Source organism: Canis lupus, chromosome 15 (assembly GCF_011100685.1).
Source record: "Canis lupus familiaris isolate Mischka breed German Shepherd chromosome 15, alternate assembly UU_Cfam_GSD_1.0, whole genome shotgun sequence".
In the NCBI taxonomy this organism is placed as follows: domain Eukaryota; kingdom Metazoa; phylum Chordata; class Mammalia; order Carnivora; family Canidae; genus Canis; species Canis lupus.
Genome location: NC_049236.1, coordinates 5,881,099 through 5,905,794, shown reverse-complemented (window position 1 = coordinate 5,905,794; position 24,696 = coordinate 5,881,099). Strand labels below are relative to the sequence as shown.

At 57.8% G+C, this 24,696-nt stretch overlaps 1 protein-coding gene and 1 long non-coding RNA gene across 5 annotated transcripts; one reads left to right on the top strand and one right to left on the bottom strand.

Moving 5' to 3' along the window:
* Positions 1-1,646: 1,646 nt before the first annotated feature.
* Positions 1,647-15,143, bottom strand: CSF3R (colony stimulating factor 3 receptor). Of its 4 annotated transcripts, none has more exons than XM_038557878.1 (17): positions 14,881-15,143; positions 13,780-13,834; positions 11,858-12,064; positions 9,536-9,832; positions 8,504-8,627; positions 8,154-8,341; positions 7,319-7,488; positions 7,053-7,206; positions 6,882-6,961; positions 6,268-6,475; positions 5,379-5,567; positions 4,879-5,019; positions 4,143-4,292; positions 3,888-4,028; positions 3,558-3,651; positions 3,210-3,291; positions 1,647-2,788 (listed from the first exon to the last, which is right to left on the bottom strand). In XM_038557878.1, the coding sequence occupies exons 3-17, from the start codon at positions 11,919-11,921 to the stop codon at positions 2,309-2,311; spliced, it is 2,562 nt and encodes an 853-aa protein (XP_038413806.1). In that variant the 5' UTR covers positions 11,922-12,064; positions 13,780-13,834; positions 14,881-15,143; the 3' UTR covers positions 1,647-2,308. The 4 variants fall into 4 exon arrangements, with proteins under 4 accessions (XP_038413806.1, XP_038413804.1, XP_038413807.1 ...); XM_038557876.1 differs by having other exon boundaries at positions 11,858-11,941; positions 14,881-15,142; XM_038557879.1 differs by having other exon boundaries at positions 4,879-4,980; positions 11,858-11,941; positions 14,881-15,140.
* Positions 2,319-15,659, top strand: LOC111098957. Its single transcript, XR_005370169.1, has 3 exons — positions 2,319-2,973; positions 3,367-3,498; positions 12,190-15,659. It is a non-coding gene; the product is annotated as an uncharacterized LOC111098957 (long non-coding RNA).
* Positions 15,660-24,696: the final 9,037 nt, after the last annotated feature.

Sequence of the window (24,696 nt, the reverse complement as noted above, 5' to 3'; positions counted from 1 at the left end):
CCAAGGGCGCCGCCATGCTGCCCCAGGCTCGACCAATGGAGCGCGGCGGCGAGGCCGGAGCAGCCGATGGCCGAGAGAATGGATCGGGAGCGCGAGCCGCGGCGTGGGGGCGGCTCGGGCTGCTCCGGCTGCGCGGGGCGGGGGGCTGCGCCCGGGTTCGCGGCGTGCGGGGCTGCATACCTTCTCAGAGGTCGTTATTTTCGTGGGCCTGCGCCCCCCCCCCCCCCCCATTACTCCCGCTCTGTGCTCCTGGCCTGGAGCCCTGGCCTTTTGGAGGCTTTTTGCAGGGCCTGCAGTAGCCTTCCCCCCCTACCTCCTCTTCCTCCATCCTCCTGGATGAGGCTCCCCTGAGAGCTGCTGGGTGTCAGCCCCGTAAGCCTCGAGCTGAAGGTCGCGGATCTTGGAGTGGGACAGCCCTGGGCTGGGATGGAAGCTCAGCCATTCATTTACTCACTGTGACCGTGGGCAAAGCCAGTCCCACCTTTCTGGGCCGCGTGTACTCGTTCATCAAATGGGGGTGGTAATAGCAGTATGTGCTTTTTTTGTTTTTTGTTTTAATATTTTGTGTATTTATTCATGAGAGACAGAGAAAGAGGCAGAGACACAGGCCTAGAGAGAAGCAGGCTCCATGCAGGGAGCCTGATGCAGGACTTGATCCTGGGACCCCAGGGTCACCACCTGGGCCAAAGGCAGACGCTCAACCACTGAGCCACCGAGGTGTCCCCAGTATCTGCCTTTTAGGTTGTTGGAGGATGAACCGAGGTGAAGGATGTGCTATATGGTACACACTCAACAAATATTTGCTGTGATGATTTTTGCAAAATGGGGGGATGTAAGGACAAGGACAAATGCAAAGCAGGAAAAGTACATTTTTAATGAAATAAAAATAAAATTTTAATTTTCCCTTGGTGCAAAAAGGGAAAAAAGCTCTCCTCCCCCTCACTCTTCTTAAAGCATATACTTTTGGAAAGTTGTCATTGTGAATTCTTTCTCTGCCCTTTTGAGACAGATGTAAATCTTTTCAAAAAGCTAAATATGCCTCTTGCCAGTTTTGCAGCACGCGATATTCTCAAGGATCTAGGATCTAGGAGCCATCTCTTGAAATGCAGTGATTAAGGAAGACAGTTTCTGCCTCACTCTAAGATGCGAACCTACCTCTTCTCATAAAGAGAAATTTAGTTTTCTTTGGGATAAAGACAATTAGCAAACAGGTGTCTACCCCGTTTACCAGGTGAATTTAGGATGAACTCTGTGTGACGGATGGTGCCGTGATGTCCTTTTGCTTGAGGACTAGGTATCATTTATCTTGCGAAAATGTGTGCAGTAACCTGTATCTGCTTGGCGGTAAACAAGGGTAAAGTTTCTTTCTGTCTTTTCAAGGTTTTAGGAAGGTTGGTGATGATGCCCATCACATTTTGGTTAATGTTCATTCAGTAATAAAACTGATTTCATCCTCTTCCACCCTGGTGGAGAGGTTTTCTAGGTTGGCAGGAGATTTTGTTTTTTAATGTTTTATTTATTTATTTAAATTTTATTTAAAAATTTTTTTAATGTTTTATTTTTAAGTAATCTTTACAACCAGTGTGGGGCTCAAACTCACAACCCCAAGATCAAGATTTGCATGCTCCACACACTGAGCCAGCCAGGCGCCCCAGTAGATGGTTTTATTTGTTTTTCTCCAACACAGCAAGGATAGTCTTTTCTGAGGTCTCTTCTCCTGTCCCACAGCACTTTGTGATCCCTGCCTCAGTCCTGGCCACTCTGCCCTAATGGGCAGTCTTCGAGTCTCTACCACTAGAATGCGAACTCTTTGAGGGCGGACTGAGCCAAGTCATTTTTGAATCCCCGCTGCCAGCACAGGGCCTACATGCTGGGTGAGGGCTGGGGGGATTAATGAGCAAAGGAAGGAATATGCAAATGAACACTTCTGATAAGTACCCCCATCACTGCTAGGACCCTAAAAAGGAAAAGGACAGAGGTGCGGGCGTACTCAAGAGTTTCTCAAAATCAAACCAAACCAAACCATGAACCAGTTTAAGAGACTGAGATTACAGGAAATAAGCACAAGAGGCTAGTGGGCAGGGTTGGACGAAGCATTCCGTGGCCACTAAATTAAGGGCCCAGCCTGTGGGGACTGGAGAGAGAGACGAAGGATGCTGGGGGCCAGAGATGGGGAGGAGACCCTGTAGCCTTACTGCCCTTCTGGGACTAGGTGGTTTTTTGCATGATGGGCTTACTAATACTCTCCTCTCCTCTGGATGGCCCAGACCTCTCAAGAGACAGGCCCAAGTGGGGGTCCCAGGGGATGCTAGATGCCCCCCAGCCCCTCCACCCCATGGACCTGGAGCCCTTGCAGGAGGGGGAAGTCAAGCAGTGGCCCAAAGACACAGTCATCCTCCTGGTTTGGGACGAGGGGCTCTGGGGTGCCCAGGGGGCTGGTCTGGAACCAGAGGTTCTCATAAAACTTGGGACTGGGAGTAAGGCCCCCTAAGAGGGGCTGAGTAGAGTCACAACGGAGGTAGTGCCCTGGACCTGGGCTGGTGGGGCTGCCCAACACCTTCCCGTAGAGGACCTGGTCACTGGTGCCGGACTGGGGCTGGGTCTGGGTGGAACATGCTCTTGGGTCCCCCTGGAGCACGTAGGCCTGGACCAGGGTGGGGAGGCCACAGGTCCCTGAGCTGTCATTTGACTCCCAGGGCCCTGGCTTCTTCTCCTCTTCCTCCAGCACTGTGATCTTGGTGATGGGTGGCATGCCAGTGTCCCGAAGGCTGGGCAGCTGGAAGGTCTCCTGGACACAAGGACGGGGGGTGAGGACGTGATTCATCTGAGACATTCGTCCCAACCAGTGTCCCTTCCTGAGTTGGGGACAGTTGAGATATTCCTGCTGCGCTCTGCTGGAACCCCTGAGGATGATGCTTGTGAAGCACCTCATGCTTTTCTGACACCTGCTCTGCACTTCAGACTTAGCTTAAGGTGCTTGTCCCCAAGGATTGTGTGGGAGATATGTCCCATTTCACAGTGAGATGGCCGAGGCTTTGAAATGGGTAGAGTTGGGATCCAAAGTGAGATTTGCTTTACTCCGGAGGGAGGGGACCTTGCTAGGAAGTGATGGGAAGGCCTGAGTCCTCATCCTTGGAGGGGTTTCCTTTCACTTGGATCCTGGACCAGCACCCCCCGGCCCCATTTCCCTCTCCCTCTGGGGTTCTCACCTCCACCATGATGCTCGGCACCCAGGAGCCCAGGCTGCTGTGGGCTGGGTCTGGGACACTTGGCCAGAGAGGATTCTTTCTGCTGCAAAAGAGGACAGGAGAGGGCCAGGTCAGGCTTGCCCTCCATCTTTCCATCCTTTCTCTCACCCACTCCCAGCAGCGGAAGGCCCCTTGGGCAGAGAGGAGATGGTGCAGTGCCTGATCCAGACGTGGGCCCTGAGGCCTGTGAGGGCGAGGAGGGACTTGGATTGGCCCACCCCAGCCTGCAGTTCCCTGTGGGCAGGGGCAGGTAGGTATTAATTCTCTTAAAAGGACTCACCTGAAAAAAAAAAAAAAAAAAGGACTTACCTGGGTCTGCAGCAGAGCCGGGCAGCCCCGCAGAGACAGATGAACAAGAGCAGGAATCCAAAGAGGCCCAGGAGGACATGCAGCTCAGACTCCTCTGGGGTGAAGGGAAAGCCAGAAGGGGTTAGAGTGCACGCAAGGAAGGCTGGGCCTCTTCCGTCACACTGGGCTCTGAGGGCAGGATTGGGCCTCCTCCCTCAGGCTGAGCTTCATGGGCAGGTCTGGGTCTCCTCCCTCAGACCAGCGGATCCAGGCAAGGCCTCAAAATGAGAGATCCGTTGGCCGAGGAACCTTCCCAACAACCTTGTCTGGCCGGCCCCCTTCTCGCCTTACCTAGGGCCAAGGTCATCAGGGTAAGGCTTGTGCTGTTGGTGGCGCCGGCCTTACTGGTAGCCCTGAGGAGGACGTGGTACAAGCTGGCGGGCTCCAAGCCGTGGAGGACCAAGCCGTGGGAGGAGGCATTGAGCACAGTGGCTGGGAGTAGAAGAGAATGGTCAGCCTGGGCCCAGATGCCGAGGCTCCCTCTGCGGCTGCTGAGCGCTCCCCCCGAGGCCTTCTGGGGCTGTGGGGTACTGAGGATAGACTCACAGAAGGACTGGCCCCGAGCAGAAGACGTCCAGAAGACGGTGTAGTGGGTAAGGGGGCTCTTCCCTAGCTCAGAGGGCAGGGGCACCCACTCCAGCCGGGCCCAGGTCTTGCCAATGTGCTTTAGATGCAGCTCTGGGGCGCGGGAGGGGGCTGCCGGGAGAGAGAGAGGTACAGGGGCTGCCGGGGAGCTGGGCAGAGTGGGGAGCCCAGCTGGACACCTCGCGACTCCCCAGACCCCAGAACTGAGACACACTGTGCTGAGGAGTAAGGAAACGGCCCCCCTGGTGTTGCCGGGACCTTCAGCTGCATTCCATAGACTGCTAATAAGTGGCCAGGTCGGGACTGGAACCCGCTTCTCTTTGCTTCCGAAGCCTCACCACCCCACGTCCACCGGCTTGGTTTAGTTGGGCTCGCTGTCTGATTTCTGCCCCTCGCCCTCTGACTTTATGCCAGGCCCTCCGTCTAATTTCTGCCGCAGCTGACACTTGATTTCTTTCAAGGGTGATTGATGGACTTTTGCCAGACCTGCTGCCAAACTCACTCCCTAGTTTCTGTCACCCGGCCGCCTGACCTGTCCGGCTGCAGAGGTCTGGGGCTAGCCTGGGGTAATGTTGGGGTTGGGAGAGAGCTTCTTTGGGGCCAGGGGTGGGGGGATGTTCCCTCATAGTCCCAATGGCCGGGGCCCCAGCAGGCACTGAGAGGAGAGGGTTCTGGGGAGGCCTGGTGGCTGACGCACCCATCTCTTGGGAGTAGGCATAGATGTGTCGGGAGGGCCCCACGCTGTCCTGGTATAGGGGGGTCACAGTGATCTCGTAGAGCTGAAAGGGCCTGATGTTCTCTGTGGAGAGAAAATGGGGTAGGGCGCCCCGGTGAGGGCCTAACCCCCCCGTGGATGATCAGGAGCTGACCCCAGATCCCCCAGGCCTCAGGCTGCAGAGCTAGCTGCTTCTATCTCTTCTGCGGATCATTTGATGGGAGGGAGGGCAGAAAAGTGGGGAGAGCTAGAAGGGTGGGAGGGTCAGGGCTGTGAAAAGAGAAGATCTGGTTACGGGTTACGGTGAAAGAAGAACTTCCTGATTCTGGGGATGGGAGAGGACAGTAAAGGATCAAGAAAGAGTGAGGAGTCTGCTTCTCTAGGGTGGTTCGGGTGGCCCCTCGCTTCCCGTCAGACAAGTGTTGCCTCCCTGCTTCCCAGGCCCTGCTCACCGCCCGCTCCATCCCCCCGGCCTGCCTCACCCTGCAGTAGGGTCCCAGAAATGCTTCCGTTATGCTCCATCTTCCAGGTCTTATTGCTGCCGCTGGGGCTGGGGGGACCCAGGCCCCACTCAATCACATAGCCCTGAGGTCGAGGGCTGGGGGGCTCCCAGCCCACCCAGAGCCTGTGGGGATCTTGAGCCATGGTGTGGAGTCCGGCCAGGGGCGGACCTGGAGACCGAGTGGGAGGCGAAAGAACAAAGCGAGAGGAATGCAGGTGCCAGAGCCTGGAGCCTGGGTTCAAATCCTGACTTTGTTACTTACAAGCTGGGTGGCCTTGAGTGAGTCAACCTCGGGACCTCAGTTTGCTCATCTGGATGGGTTCTCTGGTGCAGATCAAATGAGATGACGTACAGGATAAGCCTAGCACAGTGCCTGGGCGGAGGAGTGCCTGACAGTGATAGAACGAGTGCCTCTCTCGGGCCTCTTGGTGGACCCAGTAAGGTAACACGTACCAAGGACCACGACGGCACATGCCACAAACCACATGATGTTAGCATTGATCGCCATCAGGCTTTCTTCCTGTCTTTCCGGCAGAATGGGCTCTGTGTGTGTGTGTGTGTGTGTGTGTGTGTGTGTGTGGTTCCTCCACCAGCTTAACTTGGTTCTGGCTCAGATGATAATAGGAGCTGATATTCCGTCTGTTGAGCAGGAACTTGGTGCCAGGCCGTGTCTGAACGCACATACAAACCTCATAACAATGCCTCGAGCTCAGCAGCGTATTGTTCCCCTTTGCTAGGCCAGGGAGGTTCGGTCACTGGCCCTGGTCGTGCCGTCAGCAAGTGACAGAACTAGATGTGAACCCGGGCAGTCTAGCTTCTGAATTTACATGCTTACCCACTGTGCTCTGCTAGCCACCGGCCCCCCTTACCTCTGCTCTCTAGGAAGACCACTGGGGTGGGATGGGAGGTCCCGGCTGTGTTATAGGCCACAAGGACCACCTCCCGGGCTTCTGAGGGCAAGCGGAAGGTGCAGCTCAGCTCTGTGGTGTTGCAGAGGGGTGGGCTTGCCCCTGCCGGGCCTGCTGGTCTGACCAGGTATCCCTGGATCTGCCCGCTGTATCTGTCCAAGGGCGTTGGCTGCAGCGGGCACGGGAAGAAGGTGGTCAGAGGGATGGACAGCTCGTCCTAAGTGGGGGAGGGCTTCTAGATGGCGGATGGGTCACACGAGCTGAGCCCCACAGCCTGGGGGCCAGCCTTCCTCCCTCTCTCCCTTCTTTCCCTATGCCAGGTCCTAGGAGGGAGGAAAGGAAGAATCCAGTTGGCACTTAACTATTCCCTGAACCGACCCTTTGCCTTAGGCGAGGCCTCCCTGTCGTCTCTCCTGAAGGGCACTACTCAGCGGCCTGCACATGCAAGGTGCATGCAAATCACCTACAAATGCATCCACACCTTCCAGACCCCTCGGAGTCCTGAGCCCCAGACCACAGGCATGTGTCTGGGTTGGAAGAAGTGTCAGGGGTGGAGGGAGGTCAGGATGGGTCACCTTCCAGAAGAGCTGCATGTCCGCCGTCCTGGGGTCCAGCTGCCTCTGCTGCCACCACGTGTCCAGTCTGACGATGGGGGCTGTGGAGGGAGGGAGAAGAGGGTCAGGGGGAGCCCCAGATGCTGGGCTTTGTCCTGATCGCTGCTCCCGGCCCCTCGCCCCCCTGCTTACCCCGTTGCGCGGTGGTCAGCGTCAGGCTAGGGCTCCAGTCGCTCCACTGGCCAGGCAGGGGCCAGCGGGTGCAGCGCATCTGCAGGGCGTAGGCCGTGGATGGGAGGAGCCCGCAGAGCTCGTACTGGAGGGTCTGGGAGAGCAGGGGGCCCACCTGGTGGGGCGGCCGTGGCTCTGAGCCTGTACCCCGTGGCCTTGAGGCCGGCCCAGCCGCCCTCCCCTCAGCCACCCCCACCCCAGGCTCTTGGGCTTGACCTCCGCCTTACCAGATCCCAGCTGGCTTCCCCCAGCCGTGGCTGGTGGCGCAGCTCGCACTTCTGCTCTATGTACAGGCTTGGCTTCCATGGCTCCCAGCGCAGCAGCAGGCAGCCAGGCTGGGGTGGGGCTGCCTCAGGACTGGGGGGCAGGGCCCACAGCGTGGGGGGCTCCAGCTTCACTGCAAGGAGAGGGGCTCTCAGAAACCTGCCCTGCCCCGTCCCGGAGGGGCCTGCCTTACTCCTGCTTTTTTCCCAGTTTCTGCCCTGGGTCGCCATCCCTGTGGGTCTCTGTCAGTCTGTCTCTCTCTGTCTCTGTCTCTCTGTCTCTTCATCTTCACGTCATCACGTCATGTTTCTGCAGGCCTGTCTCTAGGTCTGGGTCTCTGTTTCATCCTCTTGCCCCAGGGCCTTTGCACTTGCAGTTCCCTCTGCCTGGCGCTCTCACTCTGCAGGTACCCAGGTAACCTGCCTCCCCTTTGCTCGCCCATCACCCTTCCCGTCGCCTGACATCCTATTTTATCTTTTCTGCCGGCTGGAACGTAAAGCTCCAGGGGCAGGACTTTTGCTCGTGCGTTTAGTGCCGCATCTCTGGCACCTGGAGCAGTGCCTGGTGGTTAGCGGGAGCTGCAGGAAGCTTGCCGGAAGAATGAATGAGTGAATGTGCCTCCTTGGCTCTGTGTCTCTATCCCCACCTGCAGTCCATCTTGTCCCTGTTGCTCTTGTCTGCCTGGGTCTTCCAGTGTCTCTTTGTCTGACCCTGGGTGTGTGATTTCCTCTCTGTGACTCTCTGAGTTTGCCCCTTGTGGGGGGGCCTGTCCTGTCCCCCAGGCCTGGCATCACGCACCGACATCCATGGGAACGAGGCACAGCTGTGGGGACTTTGTGGTCCCTAGCGCGTTCTCCGCCTGCACCCAGATGCCCATGTTCTGGTACAACTGCAGGTGTCTACGTGGGATGGAGCAGTGGTTCTGGCCGTCGCTAGGCACGCAGTCGAGGATAGAGTCCTCCTGGGTCTGGCAGTTGCCACGGCTCCTGCCAGGCAATACCAGGCTTGGGTGTCTAGCATCAGTGGAAGAGAGCGAGGCTCCCTTCTCCCTCCTGTGCTTGCCTCTGGCTCCCCCACCCCCACAGTCCTGCCCCCGCCCCCACCCCGGGACCCAAAAGAACGGGGCTAGCACACAGACCCTTACTTACTTGAAGCTCTTTAGGGTGAAGTTGGTGGGCAGGTGGCTGTTGGGTCCCGGCTCCCACTGACAGATGAGGCTGTTGGTTGTGAGGTTCATGAGGCAGGACAGGTTGTGGGGTGCGGCAGGAGGGTCTGCACATCGGGTGGGGAGAGTGTGGGCTTTGAGTAGGACCTCTCTGGAAGCTCTGATTGGAACCAGTTAGCTTCATTTCCTTGCTCTGGGTTGTTCCTCCCCGGAGCTACCCTATTTGCTCGTCTCCATATATATGTAGGGTGACCCTGTGGGGGCAGCCCTGGAGAAAGTCAAATGCAGGCCTGCACGGGGGGGGGGGGGGCAGCATCACAGAGTCTCTGACACTGATGGTGTAGACCTGGCTTTCCAACCTGGTTCTGACAGGGATTCACCGTTGTGATCTTGAAGTCACTGAACTGCCCTGTGCCTCAGTCTCTTCATCTGTGAAATGGTGTGATGGCCACATGCTTACTCCCCGGGGTTGAGAGGGCCAAGTGACTTACTGTGCACACAGTGCTCAGAGCAATGCCCGGCACCTACTAAGTGCATTAGCTCTACTGGCGACTCTTAGACTCTTAACAAAGAAACCTTGTCTTAAGGGTTTTTCTTAGGCGTTGGCTTGGCATAAAACCTGGCCCCTCGGTTTGAAAGAAGGCTGAGACTGGGGTGGAGAGAAGCTAGGAGCAGGCCCAGGGGGTGAAGGGTCCTCCCCGGGGACACCCCCCAGTGGCCGGGTAGTTGGGCTTGACTCGGCAGCCCTATGGAGTGATGGTTACGACGCTGCCTGATATAAACCTTGGCTACACCCTCAGTTTGTGACCTTCACCGTATCATGTAGTCTCTTGAGCCTCAGTTTCCTCGTCTGCAACATGGGGCTAAGTAGCATGATCCACTGGTAGGGCGGATGGTCTGATAACCAACCATGCCCAAGACGAGCTTACGGAGCACGAGCTCAGTAAATAACAACAGGTCTTATCGGTGTTGGCAGGAGGGCAAGGACAGCGGGTGGCTGGCGGCCGGGACTTACAGCCTGCCTGCACCTCGGCCTGGTCCAGCATCTGCAGGCTGTGGCCCCAGCGCAGGTAGCAGGAGAGCAGGACCCGCGGGCTGCTGAGGCGGGGTATGGTGACCGTGAATTCCTGGCTTCCGTCTTCCAGCCGCTGTTGCCTCTTTCCGGGTTGAGACTCTCTTCCTACTTTCCAGACAATCTGTGTCTCGGGGCCCAGGTGGCTGCAGTTGGGGCTGATGATGCAGGAGGCTGTGAGGGGATCCCCCAGGTGGACGGTGGGGGTTGGGAGGTTGATGCGTCCGCACTCCTCCCGGCCTGGGGTGGAAGAGAAGGGGCGGCGGAGCTGAGCTCTGCACCTCGGCCTTTGTGCTCCTAGCTTGAGCTCGAGGCCCTTACCTTCCCACCAAGACTGGTTTTCAAGCTACACCAGTGGGACGTGAACGTGACCTTGGGAGGACAGGTGTGCACCGAGGTCTCGCGAGCCAGCCCCAGCACCCCACCAGACAGAGCCCAGTCCCCGCCGCGGCGCCCTCCCCTGGGGTGGCGAAAGCAATGGTTGGCATGATAAGAACCCTGTGGCCACAGCCCTCAGAGTTCAAATCTGATTGCGTTACCCCATCTGTACCACAGCCCTCCAGCACGTCGGCCGTGTGGTGCATAAGGCTCGGATGTTGGAACAGACGGCTTGGGTTTACAGCCTGGTTCTATTGCTTATTATTTTACTTTTATTATTCTATGAGTTTGAGAGAGAGAGAGAGAGAAATAGAGAGGGAGAAGCAGACTCCGTGCTGAGCAGGGAGCCCGACATGGGACTCGATCCCAGAACCCCGGGATCATGACCTGAGCCGAAGGCAGACAGTCACCCGACTGGGCTACCCCGGCGCCCCGGCACCCTGGTTCTATTGCTTATTAATCACGTGACCCTGGTATGTTAGTGAGGCTTCCTGTGCCTCGATTTTCTCATCTGTACGTGGAGGAGGGACGAGAACTAGTCCCCTCCTTCCTGTGGCGGGAGGGATTAGATGGGCTAGTGCGGGTAAGGCACTTAGCACAATGCCCGGCATGTTAAGTATCTGCTGCCCTAAGATAAAGACCCGGGTCCGGAGCCCTGTGACCTTGCCCACGCTGCCCCTCCCAGTTCTAGCTCAGACCATCCTTTCCCAGCTGCGTTGCTCTGGCCCTCTTGCCAGTCCTTGAAAATGCTTTGATCTCTCCAGCCTCCAGGTCCTTGGACCTGCTGCTGTCCCTTTTCCAGGGGCTCCTTTTCCCGGGGTGCCTGGTTAACATTTAGCATCTTGGGGGAACCAGACCGGACCCTGATCAACCAGACCCAAGCCAAGTGCCCCGAACTTTCCCAAAGCTTTTATTATCCCTCATCATTACAGGCTCATGTGACCAGGTGCTTGTCCGCCTCCCCAGCGAGACCAGAGGTTCCGTGGGGCTGGAGAGCTCGGCTGTGTGCCTCCTACTGTCTTCCCCAGAGCCTAGCGTGGACTAGGCCCTTGGCGTGTGTTTAGTGTGTAAACATTTAAGTAAGCAGTGAACTTTGCCCCCCGCGCCTCCTTTCCTCTGTCTCCTGTGTTCTGAGGCCTGTTTTGCTGAGGCCGAGGCCCCAAGAGGAGAAGGAATTTGCCCAGGATCACAGGGCGGGGTTCACAGCTTTTAATGTGGGGCTCCTGTCGCTTCCCAGACTCAGAACTTCCGACTGGAGGGAACCTCGCAAAACTGTTTACTTCAAGACTCCCCTCTAATCCTGCATCCTCTTTAGCCGGGCCCGGGATGGCCCGTTTTTCGTACGGCCTGCCGGCTAAGAATGGGTTTTAGATTTTTAAAGGGTGACTGCGGAACAGAAAATAGGTAAGAACACGCAGCAGAAACCGCAGGTGGCCCGCAGAGCCTAAATGTGACTCTATCAGGCCGTGTTTGCTGACCCCGGCTATGCAGCATCCCTGTCCGCCCCGGCCTCAGCTTGCATACTCCCAAAAATGGGACGCTCGGCTCGAGCTTCCTTATTCCGGGATGAAGCCTGCCTCCCCGGGGCTCCCACCCTGATCCCTCTGTTGCCCGTGAAGGCTGTACAGGGGACCCAGAGCTTCCTTCTGATAACCTGACGGGGACCTGCGGACAAGACCTGGGTCCCCCGGCCTTTCCCAGGCTGAGCAGCCCAGGCCCTTCCGCATTCCTCCCGGGTGGTGCTGTGCCCACAGAGGTGTGTGGGCAGGGGCCCAGCGACCCAGCCACCCCTCATCTGTGGCCCAGGAGCAGTGAGGCAGGGCAAATGGTTCCCTCCTCCCCCCCCCTCTCTCCCTCTCCCCCCAGCACCCCTATGGCCATACTCACTTCCGGGGAGCAGCAGGGCGATCAGGGCAGCTACGCTCAGACTCCAGGATCCTAGCCCTGCCATTGTGCCTGTTTGGTGTTCACCTGGAGGCAGAGGGGGATGGTGAAGGTCATGGGCTTTGGAACCAGAACTGAGCTTAGCCCTTGCTCTGCCTCAGCGTGGCTTTGGCCAGGTTACTTGATCTTGCTGAGCCTCAGTTTCTTTGTCTGCAAAACGGAGGCAACGAGAGTTGATACTGCACAGGACTTTGGGAAGAAGACACAAAATGATGCAAGGCACACAGGAAATGACTCTGTAAGTGACGGCCACTGTTGTTATGTTTGCCTTCCAGGAGAGAGCAGCAGGAGCATCAAGGAACGGCCTTCTTCCCCCTTCCCTTCTATCCTAGCCGGGCTAGCATGCAGATGGCTTATTTTGGAAAGATCCCAGGAACAGACTGAAGGGGTTGGGCGGAATGGACAGGTGAGGGAGGAGGGAAAGCCAACAAGTGTGCGTCACGGAGTTGGTCATCTCTATGGACAGCTTGGGCTCCCTCCTTCTGGAACCTTCCAAGGAGCTGTGAGAAACATGCCTCAGGACACTTGATCCCTTGAACAGGAGGGAGGATGGCAACGTTTATCTACCGACTTCCGTTCCCCATGGGTCAAGGGATGTTCTTTGGGGGTACTAGCTTCCTGACACATCCAGGTTACACACGCATGCCTGTGAGGCAAGTTCTCTGGGGTGAGCAGGGCCTGAAGGGTCAGAGACGCTCCCTGGCAGAAAGGGATAGCTCCATGGGGTAGCTGGGCCAAGGGGCTCGGGCAGCTGGCCTCCATGGTGATGGCGGGAACGGGAGGGCGCAAGGGGTCCGACACCCCATCCCCGCCCCCTGTTCAGGGCTCGGGCCTCCAGAGGTTTTTCTGGGGTCAGGTGTCCTGTAGTCACGGTGACAGCATCTGGATGTGGAGAGCGGTAGTTCCTGCCTCAACACCCATGCAAAATTGTCCCACTGGGGTGGGCTCTGGCCTAACCCTGCCTCCTGCTCCCACCGGGATCTTGGGGACCAGGCACCAGGGTCTCTGGCACTGATTGGCAGTCTTGGCAGCTGATAAGTGTACACAGGAGCATGACGTGTACTGGTGCCCTGTCCTTGGATGGGGAAGGCTGCTCTCCCTTTTCTCCCCGGGCTATGCACAGGTGTGAACAAGAACTGCCTGACATACAACCACTGTTCCCTCTCACGGGGGCCGGACCCCAAGCCCTGGGCGATGATCCATCTACATTTCCGGATCAAGATGCCAGGGGACTGCTCGCCTGTGAGTCACATTTTGGCAAATCAGGAAAAAAGTGCCCCTTCCTCTGGGCAGTTGCAGCCCCACACCAAGACCTGGCAGCTGAAGAATAGGTTGGTTTCAGCCTCCACTTGCTCCTCAGCTGGGCAGCTTTGTGCAGTGAGAAACCCACACAACTGTTCAGGGCATCCCCGTCTACCAATCAGTGGTTGGCAACTGTCTTACTGCTGCGTACCAGTTTGATCGTCCCCCATGCACACTGGGTGGGGAAGATGTGGCCTCCTAGGCTCAGGCTTTGAGGCACTGGTTTCTATTCCCATGTGCTTTGGATCATACCCCAGCCCTGCTGCCCCAGCGAGGGTCAGCATGGGGCCCAGCCTGTGCCCTGCAAGGTACTGCTTCATCCCTCTCCTCCGGCTCCTGTCCGGAATAGGCAACCAGACCCCCCCCACTCGAGAGGCCCCTGCGTTCTCCCCCTGGGATGCTGAGCGATGGCATGTTTGGCACCAGTTCCTGGTCGCCCACAGCAGCCCGGGGCGCCCCCCACCCCAGCTGGGTGTGCTCGGGGGGACGTGTGGGAGCAGGGCCTCGCTGCGGGCTGGCTCTAAGCCAGACCACCTGCTCTGAAGCCCGGCTCCACAACTCACCAGCTTCGTGACCTTGGATGAGTTACTTCATCGTTCTGAACCTCGGTTTCCCCATCTGTGAAAGGGAGAGGACGTGAGCACCCAGTTCCCGGGGTCGTAGTGAGGAGGCACCCAGGTGGGCTGGGACGGAGGTGCTCAGCACGGAGCCTGCACGGCAGGAGCTCTCAGTGACCATGAGTGCTTTCCACGCATGACGATGTGGGTCGCCGTGTCATGGGATCCAGCATGTGGCCTCGTCCCCTGCTCCTGGCCTCCTGGGACAGCCACCTTGCTTCTGTCTGTGTCACGCTTCATGGCTTCAAAGTCCTGTTCTGGGGTCCCCTGCTTGCAGCTCCTTGCCCCCCACCCCGGGTCCCCTTGGCTCTGGCCATCTCCTCGGTTCTCCCGCTCGGTCCAGTGGAACCTGCTGCCTCCCGGAGGCCATCGCAGGCCTCTTCCTCTCTCCTCTCCTCTCCCTGCACTCTCCCCTGCTCTCCCTGCCCCAGCTCGCACCCTCTCTGCCCTGTCGGGTCTCCTCTCCCATGGCGGGGGGACGCCCACCCCACCGATGTTGGGCCGTGAAAGGGGGCGCACAGCCGCACAATGAGGGAGAAAGTGAAATAGGTGTGCGGGCGGAGAAGGCTGGGCAGGACAGGTGCACAGGGAAGAGCCCAGGGGGAGACACAGGTGCTCGAGGCCAAGAAGCCAGAGGTCCCCAGGAGAGTTTAGGATTCAAGAGAAGGAAACGTGAGAGACGTGGAAAGGCACAGAAAGATTCAGATGCAGGAGAGGGAGACCCAGAGTCTGGACTGGCCAGGGAGAAACGGGTGTGGGGGTGGGGGACGCAGAGAGGGTTGGTGATTATGCCCGTCCCAGAGCCCAGCTCCATGTCCCCAAGGAGATGGCTGGCTGTTTGTGACCTCCTCGGTGAGTACCCCCCAAAGTGGGGGCAGCCCTGCAAAGGAGCCTCCGTGTCCCGGGCTCCTGGTTCCCAGGGACCAAGGCTAAAGGCAGGAGCCCTGGTCCCGGGCCTGCACACGGGCACTCGGCAGAGCTGGGGCAGTGGACGTGGGGTCGAGGCCCTGGTGCAGCACCCCCCCCCGCCACGGATCCTCTACTCACGCTGGAGGCTGGAGCCCGTGGGGCCCCTGCCCGGCCTCCCCGGCCTCTTCTCTCCTCTCTGGGCCAGTTCCTGAAAACAGCCACCGTCGGGCTTCTCTCCCCAGCCCTGTCGTTGATGGCTCTGGCTCGGCCTGTGACAGGCCCAGGGGCTGCGGATTGCAACACCTGCCCAGCCTCCTTCCCTCCCTCGGGCTGTCACTCAGGCGCCAGGCACAGGGCAGCCCCTTCCTCCCAGGAAGGAGCCTCAGAGGGAAGCCGGTGAGGGGTGAGGCCGGGCAGCCTTCCTGCCTCGGGGGTCTCATCGGGGCTGGGGGATGTGGCAACGGTGTCCCTCTCGCCCGCCTCCGGATTTCCTGACCTCAGAGCTTTTGAGTCTGGCCAGGGCCCAGGCCTCAGGGCACTGGGGTGCCATTCCGTGCCCCTACCCCTGGGACAGCATGGGTGGGACACAGACCCTGGCTCGAGTAGCCTCGGGGCCCTGACCTCACGGGTCTCAGGGGGCAGCCTCCAGGTCAGGGAAAGGTTTGTAACACGTACCTACTCGCCGGGCCCCTCATCACCGCATGTCTTCCACCATTGACAGGCGATGGAGAAATGGGGACTCTGGGAACAAGCCCCGGGGATGACCTGGGAGGCTCGGGGTCTTCGAAAGCAGCCTTGAAGTTACTTAACTCACAGCGCTTCTGCTACCCTGACCATGTTCTGACTGAGTGCACTAGGCTACATTGTGTCTCTCCTTGTCTGTATCCATGAGTCCCCTGGAACGGTTTATAAATAATTTTCTGTGCATTTTTTTCTTTTTCTGAAGATTTTATTTATTTATTCACAACAAACACGCACACACAGAGGCAGAGACATAGGCAGAGGGAGAAGCAGGCTCCATGCAGGGAGCCCAATGCGGGACTCGATCCCAGGACCCCGGGGTCACACCCTGGGCCGAAGGCAGACGCTCAACCACTGAGCCACCCGGGTGCCTCTGTGCATTTTTTTCTGAAGAAGGTTCAGACTGTCCATAGTCTGTTGGATTAATGACCTACTAAGGTTAGGTACCAACCAACTAGCAGAGTGTCCATAACATATGATCCTTTTTAGTGAGAGATGGCTTCCGAGTCTGGTGTGAGGGGCAGACCTGGGTTGCCCTTGAGGGTCCAGATGCAGATATCTACCTGTTTGTGACGACCTCCCCAAGGTGTCCCATAGGCCCTGCATGCTCAGCAAATCCTGTTTCAAAATATAACCAGAATCTTGGGTAGGCAGGTATTCCCCTTATAGTTCAACTTGGTTGGCTCTGGGTTTCAATGTTTTCATGATAAAAAGTTAAGAAAATAGAAATATCACTTAAATCAATACCAGTCGGGGCTACACCACCATTATCTCGTACATAGATGGTTGCAGTCGTCTGCTTCCTGGTCTCCTACTTCATTCATCCCGGTCCCCCCGCCCATCTGTCTATTGTACCTTCAGCGGCCAGTGTGATGCTGACCAAAAAAAGTGAGTTCATGTCAAGTCAGTTCATGTCATCCTCTGTCCCAAACCCCCAATGGTTCCCATTTCACTCAGAGTCAAAGTCAAGGCTCTTTGGGATGCCTGGGTGGCTCAGTGGTTGAGCGTCTGCCTTTGGCTCAGGGCGTGACCCTGGGGTCCTGGGATTGAGTCCCCACCGGGCTCCTTGCAGGGAGCCTGCTTCTCCCTCTGCCTGGGTCTCTGCCTCTGTATGTCTCTCATGAATAAATAAAATCTTTAAAAAAACCCCCCAAAAAACAAAGTCAAGGCTCTTTGGATGATCTATAAGTCCCCACTCAACACCAGGGCCCCATTTCCCCCCCACCCCTCTCCTATTGTTCTCCCCCTGGCTGCTCTGCTCCAGCTACTCTTTTTTGTTGTTATTGTTGTTCCTCAAATTTGTTAGGCTCCCTCCTGCCTCAGGGCCTTTGCACTTGCTGTTTCTTTTGCCTGGATACTCCCCCTGCCCCCCAGCCCCAAATAATAACACGGGTCCCTCCCTCTCCTTCTCTAGGTCTTTGCTCAACTATCCACTTCTCATTGAAGCTTTCTCTGCTCACCCTTTACAAAAATTGCTCCCCCTAACCCCATCTCGCTTTTTCCCCCATATCCCTTTTCACCATCTGTCACTGCTTTCCCCACCCCCCTACCTCCCACCAGAATGGAAGCTCCAGGAGGGCGAGGGTTTTAGTCTGTTCTGTTCAAAACTATCTCCGCTGCCTACAGCACTGCCTGCCACGGAATGAGCCCTTGGCACCTACCGAATGAAGGATCGAATGGATGAGTCTTCCCCCCACTTTGCCAGACTTGTCCCCGATCCTCACAGGCCTCATCTGGTAAAGGGTATCACCATCCACATTCCCCCCCGAGCTCCCCCATCGCAGGGGCCCAGGAGTCCTTCCTCACACCCCCTTCTCCACTCCCACATCCAACCAGTCCACGATGAAGGAGAATGGGCCTTGGGTTCATCCTGCAGAGAACATGTTCCCAGAGCAGGTATGAGGGTGCCATGGTAACCAAAAGCAGTTTTCTTTTTCTTTTTCTTTCTAAAGGTTTTATTTATTCATTCATGAGACAGAGGCAGAGACACAGGAGGAGGGAGAAGCAGGTTCTGTGCAGGGAGCCCGATGCGGGACTCGATCCCGGGACCCCAGGATCATGCCCTGAGCCGAAGGCAGATGCTCCACCGCTGAGCCACCCGGGCTGCCCCCCAAAAGCAGCTTTCATTCCTGTCTTTGTGGAGCTCTCCGTCTTGTCCACAGCTCTCAGATTCATCTGCTCTTTGTCAGGTCTCCCCTCTGTCGCGTGCTCCCCGTGGGCTCCCCGCCCCAGGCTCTCTCCCTCCAGCCTCTGTCACCACCCAGCAGCGTGAGCTTCCCTACACACAGGCGTGGCTGACCACGCCAGTCCCCTTTCTTCAGCAGCCCTAGGACGCACCCCAATCCCTTAACATCACAATCAAGGTACCCCACCAGCTCCCCTGCCTCCCTGTCCTGCCTTGTCTGCCTCTACTTCCCCAGACACACTTCTTCAGGCTGCAGTCACGCAGGCGGCTTACGTGTGCCCACCCGCCCCAGCCTCTGAACACTGACCCCAGTGCCTCCGGCTGGCCGGTTCTGCCTCGGGCCCGGCTCAGACTTCCAGCCTGCCCTGAGCATCTTTCCAGGGGGGCCAGGTGCCCCCCACCCTTGCGATCCTGGACTCCCATAGCGGGCTGTTGGCTGCCTGCCTCCTCTGTTGGCCTGTGGACTCCTCGAGGGCAGAAACCACGTTCTCCTCGCTGCCTCCAGCCTCTGCGTGGAGGACCTCCGGGGCCACCGAATCTCCCTCGCAGGCCTCCGTCCAGTGCCCTGTGGGCCACAGGGCTAGTCACCCCTCCCAGGGCTCGTGGGGACCCTGTGAACTCTGGGAGGTATGAAACCCAGCATGGTAGGTGCTCCATAAAATTCCTTTCCTTCCCCCGACGCCTCCCAGTGAGTAGTTCAGCATTTCTTTTTTTTTTTTTTTTTTTTAAGATTTTATTTATTTATTCATCACAGACAGAGGGAGAGAGAGAGAGGCAGAGACACAGGCAGAGGGAGAAGCAGGCCCCATGCAGGGCCTGATGGGGGACTCGATCCCGGGTCTCTAGGATCACACCCTGGGCCGAAGGCAGTGCTAAACCGCTGAGCCATCCCGGCTGCCCAAGTTCAGCATTTCAGAGCGAGATTTTACTGATCTCCATTCTCCACCGAGGACCTGCTGCAGGAAGCCAACCTGCAGCGGCTGACATGACAGATTTAAGAAAGGACTCTCTTTGTGTGTGTGGAGAGACGTTAGAGACCTTATATAGAGACCTTATATTGGTGTTGAGAGGTTAAGAGTGGGGCTGAGCGGTCAGGCTGCTTGGGTTCGCTGTTTACTCGCCGTGGGCTGCTGGGCAAGTTGCTGGGCCTCCCTGAGCCTTGGTGTCGTCATCTTTCAAATGGTGATAGTAGTGTTCGCCTTATGAGGTTTTTGGAGAAATCGGTGAAATAATGCGTGTGGGGCGTGTGGCACTGAGCCAGGCACAGAGTAGATGCTCACTAAGTGTTTACTCCGGTGAGCTGGGAAGCACGAGGCAGATGTGGTCACCCCCTCCATCACAGCCGGTGTCTGCCCCACGGGGACTTCCTCCTGCAGCTCTTCTGCCCCTGGCCCCCTGCTCTAGCCCACGGAGTGCCCTCTGTGGCCTGGAGGGCCGGGTCAGGGAGCCCGGGTTGGGGGGACCCCCTTGCTGAGGGCCGGGCCGTGTGAGCCTCTGTTGCGGCCTGTGGGGCTCCCGCGGGGCTCAGGGCCTGCCGACTCCCGGGGGTGGGGGGCGGGGGTGGGTGGGCCAGCCGGGCCGGTGTCCGGAAGCCCAGGCTGTGCTCATCTGCCGCGGGCTGGTTTGGCTGGAATATAGCAGTCGGCTGAGATTGTGCAAACGGGTCATTGTGCAAACACGTCCCTGTGTGTGACCTCGATTGTGCAAATAGGTGTTTACTGGAGGCTGTCCGGCTTGGACGGCCGCTTACAAAAAGTGCCTGAGCTGTTGACTCAGAAAGAAACCAGAATCTGGACACTCCTTCTTCCTTGAACACACCCTGAACTGCGTGCCTCCCGGCCTTTGCGGGGTCCTTCCTGCTGCCCATTCCCGCTGCCTGTTCCCGCTGCCCGGACGGCCCCCTCCGGCCTTGGCTCCATGGGCTCGGGCTGTCCCCAGTCTTCAGGGCTCAGAGGAAAGACCCTATGCCTTTCCCCATAAGCTTGGTCCTGGTCTGCGTGCTCAGGGGCTTCGATACACCTCGAGATCAATGGTCCTGTTTTACCTTGTGGCCGTTTCTAGACCTTGAGCTCCCTGGGGACTTGTTCACCTCAGACAGGTTAGGAAACTGGCACCCAGAGAGGGAAAGTGACCTGCCCCGTGTCACACAGCCACCGGGTGGCAGAGCTGGGCTCTGAGTCTGCTCTCTGCACTTTTTGTCAATCCCCATCGGTCCCTTTTTTAAATATTTTATTTATTTATTTATGAGAGACAAGGCAGAGGGAGAAGCAGCCTCCCTGCGGGGAGCCTGATGTGGGACTCCATCCCAGGACCCCGGGGTCACGCCCTGAGCCCAAGGCAGGTTGAGCATCTGCTCAACCACTGGGCTGAGCCACCCGGGCGCCCCACCATTGCTCTTTTGAACTGCACTCACCTCTGAGGAAGGGGTGCTTGGGGCAGGGGAATGGCAGGACCAGAGGCACGGAGGCTGGAACAGGAGGAGGGTGCATGGAGGCCATCAGCGAGCAGCGGGAGGCAGCGGTGGCCCAGGGACAGTGGCAGGGCAAGCTCTCACTCTGGACACCGAGGGGGATCGTCTCTGTCCACCCCGGGGCAGCCCCTGATGGACCAGTCCCCTTGGCACTGCCCCCCGCGCAGCGCCTCCACTTTCCCCTGACCACCTGCTTCCCTGTCCTGGTGAACGGCGTGCAGACACCTGGCCCTGGCCGGGAGCCCTCGCTGTCCCTTTGGCCCCACATGCAGCCCGGCAGTGGGGTTGCCTAGTGCGGGTTGGCCCCTTCCCTCCGGCCCCCCCACCACTGCGGGGTCAGGACCCCCACCTCCAGAGTGTGGCTGTCCGCCTGTGCATCCCCGTTCCCGTCCTGCCCTGCTGCCCTTGCCATCCTCGGCTGGAGGGCTGCTTCCAAAACACAGCCCCGGCTGGCCACTGTCCAAGTGAAAACCTGCCACTGGGGCCTCCTTGCCCATGGGATAAAGTCCCAAGCCCTCCTCGTGATCCCTGAGGCCCTGCAAAACCTGCCTCTAACCCTTCCTGGTGCTGGAGCCTCATGTCTTCACGCTCCCTTCCTTTTCTTTTCTTTTTCTAAATATTTTATTTATTTATTTTAAAGATTTTATTTATTCATGAGAGACAGAGAGAGAGAGAGAGGCAGAGACACGGGCAGAGGGAGAAGCAGGCTCCATGCAGGGAGCCCGATGCGGGACTCGATCCCGGGTCTCCGGGATCATGCCCTGGACTGAAGGCAGGTGCTAAACCGCTGAGCCCCCCAGGCTGCCCTAATTTATTTATTTTAGAGACTGAGAATGTGTGAGCGAGGGCAGGAGTAGAGGGAGAAGGAGAGAATCTCAAGCGGACTCTATGCTGAGCCCAGAGAGCCTGACGCGGGTCTCGATCTCACACCCTGAGATCATGACCTGAGCTGAAATGGAGAGCTGGACGCTTAGCTGACTGAGCCACCCAGGCGCCTCCTTCATGTCTCCACCCCACCCATCTTATTTTTAAAAAGATTTCATTTATTTGTTTGAGGAAGAAAGTGAGTGAATGAGAGCGCAAGAGTGTGGGGGGGAGGCAGAGGGAGAGACAGCCCCCCCACCCAGCAGGGAGCTGGTCACGGGGCTCGGGCCCAGGACCCCAGGATCATGACCTGAGCCGAAGGCAGCCACTTAACCAACCAAACCACCCAGGAGCCCCTCATGCTCCCCTTCTAAACCTCCTTTTCCCCTTCACGGACCTGACCCCCCACCCCCTGCCGCCTCAGTTATCAGCACTGTCCACTCTTGTGCTGTTTTCTTCAGCTCCCAGACTTCTCCACGCTGTTCCTTCTGCTTGGAATGCCCTCCCCCTTATTTTTGTGTCTGAAGAAATCCTTTGCATCCTTTAAAACCCCGTGGAGGGGGATCCCGGGTGGCTCAGCGGTTTAGCGCTGCCTACGGCCCAGGATATGATCCTGGAGACCCGGGATCAAGTCCCACGTCGGGCTCCCTGCATGGAGCCTGCTTCTCCCTCTGCCTGTGTCTTTGCCCCGCACCCCCGTGTCTCTCATGAATAAATAAATAAAATCTTAAAAAAAAAAAAAACCCTGTGGAAATGCCACTTCCTCTTCGAAGCCTCCCTGAATTTCCCAGGCCGGGTGAGCTGCTGCTCACCTGGGCTCCGGGTGTTCTGTGGGGGCAGGGGGCTTGATCTGTGGGGACTCCAGTGCCCCGCGAGGGACTCGGCATCTGTGAAAGGATGCCGGATGATTCGGATGCTGGCCCTGGGTCTTCAGGTCTGAGGGCTCCCCAACAGCTATCAGGTTTCCTGCCAAGAATCCAGAGGAGTCTCCTCCACATGGTGGTCGCCAGCACCCCACTCTCCTGCTTCCCCGGGTGCTCAGATTCACAGAATTGTCTCCCTCTGACCGGTGTCCCCCAAATGAGAAAGGAGTCAACTGGACGTAACCAGCACTGGATGCAGGAGGGAAAAGTGCGGGGCGCGGGCTGTGGAGGGGCCGGGGTGGCTGGCCAGGAGCTCCCCTGGGGCCCGCCTCTAGGGAAGGAAGCGGGACTCAAGCTCTGGGTGGGCCAAGGGGAAGAGCTCCCCCAACCCCCGTTGTGGTCTGCTGGCCAGGACAGCTTATCTCTGCTCTCCACCGTGTGGCTGGGGAGGGGGTACAGTCCTGGGGGCCGCATGTGGGGGGATCAGAGGCTGAGGGGAGCTAAAGCTCAGATACTTATCTTCGCCTGGAGGAAACCTATTCCTTCTGCAACCCTGTGGCTGGCAGGCCAGTCGGGGGGCAGCCAGGCCCCGGGCCGGCCTAGCAGCGGCCCTTGTCGTGGGCTTCCTTGGGTGGGGGAGCCGGATCAGGCCGTTGGGGTGGGCCTGTGGGAAGGACGAGACAGGGGCATTTGTCCTAAACATCTTGCCAGGAAGGGTGTCCAGGAGAAACCGGATGACTTGTTCCAGGCGAGAGAGAAGAGAGGTGAAGGCGGATCTATAACTTCTGATGAGAACCGGGGTCTGTGCCCTCCCCTGCTTCCTGGGGTGCGAGAGCTGGATCCCGAGAGTGAAGAGGGGTCCCCAGCGATATTCTGTGCTCTCGTGTGCCGTGGCCCCTGCCCCACCGGCCTAGATGCAGGGGGCCACCAATGGGGGCTTCCGGCCACGGTTCCCTTTGGGCTGGGGGGGCACTAGGGAGCAGAGGGATGGTGGCTTTTGCGACCTCCCTGTGCTTATGATTGTTCTTAGGAGGGGTTTGGACTGCTGGGGAAGGGCCTGATGGGTCACCCCTGTCACCTTTCTGACCTCCCAGGCTGGCCTCTGCTGTTTCCTGAAATGCCCAGTTTATTCAATCCGTGCATTTGTTGATTCACTCACCCCCGTGCCCCACCTTCTCACTCTTTTTTCTGTTCATCCCCTTACTCACCGACCCACCCACTCGCCCGGCTCTCCACTCACCTCTCGCACTTACCTATCCACCACCCACCCATCTGTCCATCCGCTTGTCCGTCCAGCCGTCTATCCATCATACTCCCATTCATTTGCTCATTCGCCACCCATGCGCTCACCCGTCTATTCAGCAAATATTTTTCAGCACTTACTACCAGCCAGGCCCTGCACTTGGGCCTGAGGATAGTGTAGGAGTAAGAGGCCAGGTTGTGTGGTCTCTGACAAGCAAGCTTCCCGTACCCACAAGCTCTTCACCGAGCTTGTCCTCCCATGCCGAGGACACCGCCCTGCAGCCCTCGAGAACGGAGGCAGATCCTTCTATCAGCTCCAGGTGTGATAGGAGCCAGAAGCACGGTCGAATTTCCTCTTGATCCCAGTGATGGATCTAGACATGATCTCAGGGTCCTCATTTGAAGCCCTCGCCCATGAGGCTGTGGCGCCCTTTCCTGTCCTGTCACTCTCTTCTACTGGTCTCCAGTCACTTGGCCCTATTCACTTGACTTGGGTGCCTGCCTCGTCATCATCCTCTCCACCACCATCCTCCCACCATCGGGGAGTCCTCTCAGCCATATGGATGATGCCCCCACACTCTAGTTGTTCAGTTCCTTGACCTGTCATCTCCGGGGTCTTTGTCACTTTAGCCACCAATACAGCAGTCACATTGTGATCCTTACTGTCACCTGGAACTGCTCAACTTCTAAGACTTTACACCCTTTGCCTCCCTCTTTGACTATCACACTCCCTCTGTCCGGGTTCTCCCCTCGGCCGCCCCCACAGCTCCTGTTCTCTCTGAGCTCAAGGAGAGCTCCAGGGCCCAGTTCCCATTTCCTTGTCTTCAGCCTTGACCTCACCTCTTTCCTTCCTCCTGCTTCAGGAGCCCAGCCCGAACTCATTGGTGCTTCTCTCACCTGTACGCTCAGTACTTTGCAGCCTTGTGCTCCCACCTCCCGGGCCAGAAGGGCCTCCCAGACCGGGCTGTCATCAGCTATTACCCTTCCCCACCCCACCCAGGCCTGCCGTGGGGCCCGTGAAGACCCTCCTGGAAGATCAGACAGGGGCCTGGGCCTGGCTCCAGTTTTTCCTGGGCCTTCAAGCCTCCCCTCAAAGTCTCTTCTTGTCCTTTGTCTTCAAACTGTCCCTTCAGTGCTTTTGAGACACCTGAGGCCCCTTCTCGAGAGTTTCCCCCACCAATCCCTAATTGGCTAGGAAGAGAGACTACTCTTGGTTTTCCACCATCAAAGCATGGGCATCCTGGCATTTCCAAGGCATTTGGTCCCTCTCATGGTCCAACTTCACCCTCCACTGCTCTCTCGAGTTCCTCTACTTCCCCACCATCTTCTCCACCACTCCCCCCGCCTCTCTGCTGATAGTATCTACCATAACTTCCTTCAGGTGCTTTATATTTATTCATTTATTTAGTGTTTACGACTGCTCTAAGGGTAGGGTCTGTTATCACATCAACCCATACTACAGATGGAAAAACTGAGAGAGCTGGCAAGTAGCCGAGTCAGGGTCTGGTCCCAAACCAGGCAGCTTGACTCCACTGTGGGTGTACCATGGGCTTCTAGGCTTTTCCTGCTCTGTGGCTTTGCTAGCACAT